We start from the raw sequence: 9,945 nt of genomic DNA on the forward strand, positions 1-9,945 counted from the left end.
AGTTCCGTGTGGTCACAAGCGGCACGCCATATTTTTTTCTACTTCAATTGCCTACGCATACTTTGGATTATTTGGCGTGTTTTTTTTTGTTACTAAATTCCGCTACGAAACAATAAACTATACAAAACGAACGTAAAATAATGCACGGACGCATTTGGTTTGAAACTATACGTGTACATCATCACACGATGACCGGTTAACTATAGCGATTGTAGCACAAATGTGCTTTGCAACGTAAAGGATATGACGAAGGGCCAGTCTTTACGTATAATATCATTATCTAATATTAAACTGGATTTCTAAAACAGAAATCATTGCTCAAAATAGAATGCATCATGTATTCATTGTGGATCTCACTTATTTCACCCACTATGATGCCGACGCAAATATCCACAATCGTTATAATCACATTGACGATTGTGGTTTAAGAGGTTTCTAACATTACACCTGTAACACGGTGGCGTGCACAGAATTTTCATTCTACAAATAGCTGAATCGATTCATCGCATCTATAAATGACACGCGTGGGCGTTGCGTATTCACCGTCCCACAACTTGCTTTCAATATTGTCGAGCTTCGGGTGGATTTTTACATGGTGGATACACGCCTCCATTACATTGCCGTGATGTATTTATTCTCACATGAATGCTTAGGAAAATTGAAAGATTGCGACGAGCGTGAATTTTGTGTTGGAATTTATAATAAAAATGTTATTGAAATACATTGTTGTTTATCTACAATAGGTTTTAGATCAACGTAAGATTTCCATGAAAATGAGAAAAGAGTAAAAAAAATACTTACTAACTTTAAATCTTGTTATACCAGGATTAGTCTTGAAAGTACATACACAAGTTAATAAGATGAATCTTCATCTTATTCGTCTATGCATGGAAAAAAATTGTTACGGTAAACTATCAGATGATAGTTTACAAAATATTTTGTTATGGTGACTTATTTAATACATATACCGTCCACTGTTCCAGGGTTCATTCGAGTGCGTCAGGAGCGGAGGTGCGCGGCGTCTGGAGTCGTGCGGCCCTCTGCCGCGTAGGATGCGCGTGCAAGCCAACGACGACTCGTACGAGGCCACTAAGGACCGGATGGCGAAAACCGTCGCCGCTGAACAGAGTAAATGGTCAGTACGCATAATTACCGAACTCATGCCTATGTTTTCCACATATGGTTAGGCTGAATCCGCAGCTCGTAAACTATGTACATGAAGTTACCATGGTAAAACCGCGTGCGTAACTTACGGTTCGTTTTCAATTCCAGCACGCGCGTGATCAAACCTAACCAGACGGACATTGGACGCCGGGTGAAAGTGCGGCATCCTTACAACAGCAGCGTCGCGGCCCAGCTGGCCGAGCGCGCTGAACGCATGGAGCGCACCGAACGACCCGAACGGTTGGAGCGACCCGAGCGACCTGACCGACCCGAACGGCCGGAGCGGCCCGAGCGCCCAGAGCGGACGGAGAGACCTGAGCGCGCTGAGCGACCCGAGCGGCCGGAGCGCGCCGAACGGCCCGAGCGCCCTGAGAGACCCGAACGCCCTGAGCGACCAGAGCGACCGGAGCGGCCCGAGCGGCAAGAGCGACCGGAAAGACCGGAGCGGCCTGAGCGTTCCGAGAGACCGGAGCGTAGAAGGCCTGCGGCGGTGCCCGCAGCCCCCCGGCCGCAGCCCGCGCCTGCGCCCGCGCCGCACCAGCCGCCGCACCAGCCGCAACACCAGCGCGCACCAACCAACCCGGATCTCACTAAGAGATCCTTGAAGTGAGTTCATTCATAAATACACGCGATCTAACCAAGCTGTTCTTACACTTTGACCTCGATAACAGTATTTACGAAGCTACACTTGACTGGCTGAAAATCAGCTATCTAAATTTTATCAAACTTAATACTTGACCATTAAGAAATTCACGCTAAATCGAAAATTACATTTTAAAAAGGCTTCATGCGCTGTCATCATCGATCCACTGTTATTTTGGGTAGCTTAAATTTATTTTATCTTACTCAGTTGAGATTGTGTCTAATACTTTAGAACTTGATTGTTTATGTTAATTAGGAAGTTATTTCCTTCCAGAAACGCTGATTTCCCTACAGATAGATAATTTCGATGAATCATTTGATTTGTTGCGCTACGTTGCGTAAATCGCTTGTTCTTTCACAACATTGTAGTAACCAATATTTCGCCAGAATGTCCGATGAAAAAATACAATATTCTCGCAAAATTACTTCTTCCTAATTTTCAAAGGAAGGGAATGCCTGCTTTTTGATTGATCTGACACCAATCCCTTTATATTGATTTTCGTTCTAGAAATTTCAATTAAAACGGTACTGGCCATGCAACAGTTATAATACTTACATGTTTAGAGATAAAAAAACATGACCTGATAAGGGTATTTTCACTTATTTAGATAGCTTATTATCCACACATCAATGTAGAGATCAAAACGAGCTACTTATAGCTAACTTAACTCTAAATCAAGTAAATGGTTTGGAATATTTCAATATCGCTAATTTGTATAAATAATCTACGTGTACAGCAATGTGAAAGAACTCTAGTACTATTTATCTTTTGTCAGAAAATAGTAACTAACAAACACACAAACAAAATACTGTATTGTTTTTCTGAATGATAAACACATCGTTATCTATCTAAAACCAATATGATAATTTGCGGGACGTGTCCAATGTAAAGTGCGGTTATTTATCTACACAGACTGGCCCCATTTTTTTTTTCTAAACTTTAAAAAAATATGTACGTACATTTATTTAATTGAGGAATTAAGAAACGACATTGAAACAAATTTTATGTGTTCTCGTTATATTTAGATCACAAGGTAATTTAGTTTTGAATTTTATCTCGTTTTACACGTTATCAAGACATATTAGCGGTTATTGCTTGGTTTCGATTTCAAATACTTGGTCAAATATTATTATGAGCGTTATTATTTTGTTCGAAATAGGTTTATTTAAAAAAACACTCAATCTTTAGGGTTTTTCAAATCAGAGATTATGACGAGTATTGATAGTACAGTACGTTATCGATTAGAAGTTTCATTTTATCGAAAATACTTATTAATAAGTGATCGTGAATTATATGAACTCATCTCAGATAAGACAATAACAAATCGTATTGGTGTAAGACTTTTAATTAACGTTCTCACTGTTGGGAACATACCTCATCTGCTACTGAACGTTTGGGCCGTAGTACACCACACTGGCCTAGTGATTGTAATTCACATACTTTCAAAAAAATATGTAGCTTTGTCCACGATGGTTTCTTTGACCATATATTCTCTAAAAAGTTGACACACGCATGTTAAATTGCAAGGATATCTTAGTGTAATAAATACATAGCATACAGCCAAATAAATCATTAAAACTATGTTTATAAATAAACGGTTTCCCGTTAATTAAACTTTATTTAGTGATGTTAAGGAAATATACATATACGTGCAGGTAGAAATTATGTAGAATATCAAAGTTCCATTTGTCACGGTTATAATTAAACATAATATTTTATTGAATAAGTTTCCTCCATACGCAAATTTAATATTATATTCATATACCTGAATACAAAATAATTACATTAAAACACCTATGTTCCAATTTAAATGGAATGCTAGTAATATGGTGTTTGACTCGCATTTGTTTATTTTTTTACTATTATCAGATATTTACGTCGCATAAATTCTAACAGAAAGAGTGATTAAAAATCAACAAGGTATAATTTAAGTAAAAGGGGTGAAGTGTCAAGAAACAACGTGACGTTATCGGTAATTACGATGCGTGCGGAAAATTACCCCAATACGCGTCCACTCCTGCAAATTGCAATATTTAAAAATTACAGCGTCATTTCATAACCAATTCTAGTGCAGTTTTCACAAAAGTTATTCTTGTTTGTACAATTTGCTATATCATATAATAATAATGTACAAAATCCAACATATTAAATTCTTCTGTGTAATCATATTAACAATCACGTTTCTTTATTTACAGAGAAAGACTTATACAATTATTAGCGTTGAAACCCTTCAAGAAGCCCGAATTGTACGCGAGACTTCATAGCGGTGAGTGTAAAACCAAAATAATCACACTAAACATGAAACACAACTTGATTAACCTATCCACGTAACATTTGCAGAGGGATCAAAGAGAAAGAGCGCATTGCTGTGAACAAGATTCTGCCGCACATTAGTTCGCTCAAGGACAACTGTTACCACTTACGTAGGCACATATGGAACGACGTCAATGAAGATTGGCCGTTCTATACAGAGGAGGAGAAACGTATGCTCAAGAGGTGTGTGCCGTGTTTACATATTTACGGCAGTATTTATAATTTGTCCCCTCTTATGGTCACCATCGTGGTAAGGTATTGGAGAACGAGTAATTTAAAGTTAGGATTCGTCTACATAGGATAAACAAGGATGTGGATAAATGTGTAGATTAAGAACGCACGGAAAGGTGGTCACGGCACGGACTGTTACATTTCATTTATATTTGTAACAAGTTTGAATACAATAGCGGCCGGCTGGCGGCTTTCAGCAGAAACAATAGACGGAGAGGAGTCATTATGTCTGGCGACGCGTCGCGCGTTTAGCAATCTGGACATTATTCTAACGAAATATTATAATAGCAATCTAGTATCTTTTAAGAATAATAATGCGATATGGTCTGGAAGCTGATGTCATATCGCTCCTATGCTTTGTGATAACCACACACGTCCATATCTATATGAACGATTACAAACATATCTCGTATCTTCATAATAAGGTTTGTAGGCATTAGATACTATGATTTGAACATTCAATCATTATTATATTTAATACTTATCAAGAAGCAATAAATCTCGTAAATCAACATGACACGTCACAATACACAGTGCCAACACTAGCCGTGAATAATTGAAGTTTGCGTATCCAACAGGCGGAAACCTCAAAATCTAACACCACCGCTCAGTAGCGACTCCGCGCACTCGCTGTCGCCGCGAGCCTCGCCCGCCAACAAAAGCGCGCGCCCAGCGCCGCCGCGCCGGGGGCGGGGGGCGCCGCGCCGGGGGGCGTGGGGGGCGCCGCGGGGGGCGTGGGGGGCGCCGCGCCCGCCGACGACGCGCCCGCCGCCAAGAAGCAGCGCATCTCGCACTACCGCCGCCCCTCGCCGCCCTCCTCCGGCTACGCCACCACCTCCTCCGGCGAGCGGCACGCCTCCGACAACGAGGATGATCGCACCACCGGTATGTGCCACCACCACCACCACCACCACCCTTCTCAAACAAACCTCATGCCATCCTCATCCATCACTACCGTCAGTACAAGAGAACTACGAGCACTACCGGTGTGTCATCAACTTTGTTCTCACCCCCTGATGATAACAGATGGTGTGAGGGTTTAATCACATAGTGATTGTACTCTCGACCATCCGTCATGCAAGCACATCGGTATTTGCTCAGCCTACTGTATTCTCATACATGCGTAACATCGCTACTCGATGACTCGGCTGACTTAATGAGCAAGTTGACTGTGCGCTAACATCGAGTTGACAAGTAATGTATAAAGAGCATTATCTCATTACACTTTTAGTACAGAATACTAAAAGAAAGCTCACATTATATCGCCACCACATCGGTATATTCTACCGTTGCTTTGTCGTACCCCTGTGGCGAGTACCCTTTAAGCAACATTGGAACATTTATTTAACATTGGAAATGATTGGTGAAAAGTGAAAATTGTCAAAATAAGGTAGAAAACGTAATAATTCCCGTTAAAGAACTTTCTACTGCTTCCACCTGAATGATGGAATGGGATGAAAACCTTGCAATTTTGTAAATATCCAGTAGATTTATTATACTTTCTTACTTGGCCCTGAAATTATCAGACTTAGATATAAAAATATGCAATTATCATTAATTAAGCATTGAATTATGAATAAATTAGATTTTTTTTTAACTGAAATGTAGAGTAGATTATCGACGTCTCCTGATATCAACAAATGTTCAACAACATATATCCTTGCCATTGTAATATGTATATTAAGTCCATACACAATAGTATAATTCTATAGTATTACATTGTAGTGTTATTGATCTAAAGCAATTACCAAGGAAAATTAATAAATCATTATTCATATTGGCAAATGGGAATTCCATAAAAAGCCGTCTTCATTATAGCTTTATATATAACTCTGAGCAGATATCATCAGATTAGATTGCACGTAATTTATATTATCCTCTATTCGTACTTTGATTAATATCGTTTGTTTTTCAAGTGTACTTAGTTCGCGTAATGTTTAATAATATGATTGATATACTACGCGTTTAGATGCGCAGGCGTCAGATCCTTTCTGCCGTGACCTCAACGCGAAGGCCCACGTACGAGTACAACTTTCCTGTTCAATGCACTACGCAATATTTCTCGGTGTTCACCGATTCCCTCTGACTAATGCCATTCCAATTACTGGGTGAAAACTAAATTGAAATTTTATGTTGAAACTATAAAACTTTAATGATTTTCATGATGATTTCATACATTTTAAATAGAGTTGTTGTTTTCCTTTGAATTTCATTACAATTATTCGTATGACGCATCGTTTCATTAATTAACCCAATTGCGATTTCAAATCGTATCAAATTGCTTTAAACATGTGAGTATAAAGTATACTATGTGCTACAACAAGATTTTCCCTTTGCATATTACAAAGTTGCTAAGATATACCTTTACAGCGGAGCTAGAAGCAATCGGAATTCTAAAATTCTTTTGCATTCATTTACCATCCTCGGTAACTTGCCATTTTTGTACAGTATATTGCAACTCCTATAAATATTAAAGACCATACACGGGCATTTCGTAGAGGTTTGTAAACCGAGATTGCATGAGGGAACTTTATTTTTTTGTTTTAGCAGACTCTTCAATTATTCAACTAGATATTGGATGACGTACGGTATTAAAATAGCGTTCTAAATAATGCCAGAATATTCTGATATATGTTTGGAACTGAACGCTTCTATCGATTAATGTACGCAAAACTTCACATAATAACTTCATCACAATATCCATAAATTCCCACGTGCCCACGTTATATTTTAACGAAAGTTGAGTATTCAGATAAAAATGTTTCACAACAAAACCATTGTTGTTGTGAAACATTTTCTTTAACATTATCACGTATATTGATGAAGATAATTTCGCCATGTAAATTCTAAATATTACGACAACGCCTAAATATATCGATATTCCAATAAGTCTTGGAATAAATTTATCAAACGTTTACGTGTCACCACGCTATCTTTATTTTGGTTTTTTAATCCTTTACATCCTATGTTGATTATACAATATACATAATGTAAATATGTTAATATCAGGCTAGGGTAGTGTGCGTGGATGCCAAATCCTAACCGTGGTTTTTCCAACCACAAAAAATAATATCAATTTTATTAAAGTTAGAACTACATAAATGGTGCCGTGGTTGTTGCAATAGACTACGGTCACTTTACACGAAGCGTTTTAGACATATCTTTGCAACTAGAGTTTGGCTATGCGTAATTAGTTGATCATGCTTAAGTATAATGTCCTTCGTGTACCTATAAACTAAATTTAGTGACTCACTTGTACACTTAATTAGGAATTGATATGTCATGCGACAATTATGCAACCGTTCCAATTAATTTGGAATCGTCCAACAGGTCGGCATTATTGTATCAACTGTTGGGGGGTAATCACATCTCGTCAGTCGATATTCTATTGGACTCCACTCCACTTACCATAAGGTGTAGTGGGGTCACTTTGCCATATAAAAGAAGAAAACACTTATTATTTAAGTGGCTTAAGTTACCTCAGTGATACAAACTCATAGAACACACAACCACGTCAAAGCTCTTTAAAATCGGAGTATCATTCGATTGCTCACATCATCAGGTAATATCAACAAAACAATTATAGTTTAGTTAGCGGCACACATCGTCAGAACTATTAAATATTCATTACTGTAAAAATCAATAAGCAGAGTTCGTACATAGACTTCCTTTGCTGCATTATTTATTGTATAATATGATGATAATAGTTGTTACTTCGAAACAAACAGTCGGTCACGTATGATTATTACGCAACGATAAATACCTAAGCCTATAGTATTACTTAAAATGCAAACTAGTAAAATTATCACACAAATGTGTCTTAATTGAGGAAACGAAAAAATGTTTGTAATGTTTTGTACAAATCAACTATCAGTGATAATCAAACACGTCATGATGACACGAAACAAATAAAAATCCCTCAAACAAATATAATAAAAAAAAGAGGTGAAGGTACAAGTATAATGTTGTGGTTTCTGTTTGCCTTTTTACAGTGAAAAAGGACAACGGCTACACGCTAAACTTTACGACTGTTAAGAATCTGTGCCCCAGTCCTGTGAAAGCGAACGGTTTTACAAGTAGTCCCCCAGTAGAGCAAACTAATATCACAGGTATGTTTGCTATTTACATACATTGTGAATTTGGCCTGGGTTTTTGTTTGCATGTTCAGATTAATCATGACAAACATCGTATGGACATTGCAGCTAACATTTAGGATACAGGCTGGACACTAATGACGTTGGACTTCAAGATACTAGATAGGAGGCATGTGAGATCATCCCCCTATACCAAAACGTTGTAATGTTGAAAATCCGCTCACGTGAAATATTTCTTATTGTTTCCAGAAAGAGACATCACAAACACGGAACCTTCAGAACCTACAGAATTAACCTCTGTGCCTGATGAAAACACGACTGATATGGAAGAGATTGAAAGGTAAAGTTTTGTATATGCGGTACCTATGGTTTCAATAGCGTAGAGACTGTATAAAGACAAATGCATTAATTAATATTATATCGTGGGAGTACCGATATTTAAAATATACTTCATCTGAGGTTCTGCAAGCCGCTCCATTGATGGTAAGCGATACGACGGCCTATAACAGTAGTAACACTCTACAGAAATATGAATTACAAATGGCATGGCATTCCACGTGCTCTTCATCCTGAGATGGTAAATCTTATAATGCCTAGTAATTATGTTGGTAACAATTTACAATGTTTTTCAAACTGGAACTTAACAGTGTATGTATACTGCTGTCAGAAACAGACATACAATTCAATCAGCGACATTCCTTTATAGAATGCGGCGTGCAGTTGCATTCATTAACGATGTACACATTGACTGTGCAGACAGTACCCCGCGATCACGAGCTCGAACATGAGGCGGGCGTACAAGAACGAGTTCGCGGAGCTGTACACGGAGTACCGCGGACTGTACGCGCGCGTGGCGCAGGTGGCGGCGCTCTTCACGCGCCTCGAGACCGAGCTCAACCGCGCGCAGCCGCTCTCGCCGCACCACCAGGTACGCGCGCACACACACTCGCACACACACACACGCACACGCGCACCGGGACATGTACGCGCGCGTGGCGCAGGTGGCGGCGCTCTTCACGCGCCTCGAGACCGAGCTCAACCGCGCGCAGCCGCTCTCGCCGCACCACCAGGTACGCGCGCACACACACTCGCACACACACACACGCACACGCGCACCGGGACATGTACGCGCGCGTGGCGACTGGTGGGGCTCTCTTCACGCGCCTCGAGACCGAGCTCAACCGCGCGCAGCCGCTCTCGCCGCACCACCAGGTACGCGCGCACACACACACTCGCACACACACACACACGCACACGCGCACCGGGACATGTACGCGCGCGTGGCGCAGGTGGCGGCGCTCTTCACGCGCCTCGAGACCGAGCTCAACCGCGCGCAGGCGCACTGGGCGCTCACAGGTACGCGCGCACACACACTCGCACACACACACACGCACACGCGCACCGGGACATGTACGCGCGCGTGGCGCAGGTGGCGGCGCTCTTCACGCGCCTCGAGACCGAGCTCAACCGCGCGCAGCCGCTCTCGCCGCACCACCAGGT

The 9,945-nt window shown here is 40.5% G+C and overlaps 1 protein-coding gene across 1 annotated transcript; it reads left to right on the forward strand.

Moving 5' to 3' along the window:
- Window positions 1-911: 911 nt before the first annotated feature.
- Window positions 912-9,375, forward strand: LOC119192996 (104 kDa microneme/rhoptry antigen-like; the record flags this gene model as incomplete). Its single annotated transcript, XM_037446708.1, has 9 exons — window positions 912-1,135; window positions 1,273-1,770; window positions 4,003-4,077; window positions 4,148-4,303; window positions 4,930-5,031; window positions 5,082-5,242; window positions 8,344-8,460; window positions 8,695-8,785; window positions 9,202-9,375. Coding segments are annotated over exons 1-9 (1,457 nt in total), but the record flags the coding sequence as incomplete, so codon positions are not given.
- Between the last annotated feature and the right edge of the window lie 570 nt (window positions 9,376-9,945).

The sequence above is a fragment of the Manduca sexta genome, unplaced genomic scaffold, assembly GCF_014839805.1.
Source record: "Manduca sexta isolate Smith_Timp_Sample1 unplaced genomic scaffold, JHU_Msex_v1.0 HiC_scaffold_3484, whole genome shotgun sequence".
NCBI classification, from domain to species: domain Eukaryota; kingdom Metazoa; phylum Arthropoda; class Insecta; order Lepidoptera; family Sphingidae; genus Manduca; species Manduca sexta.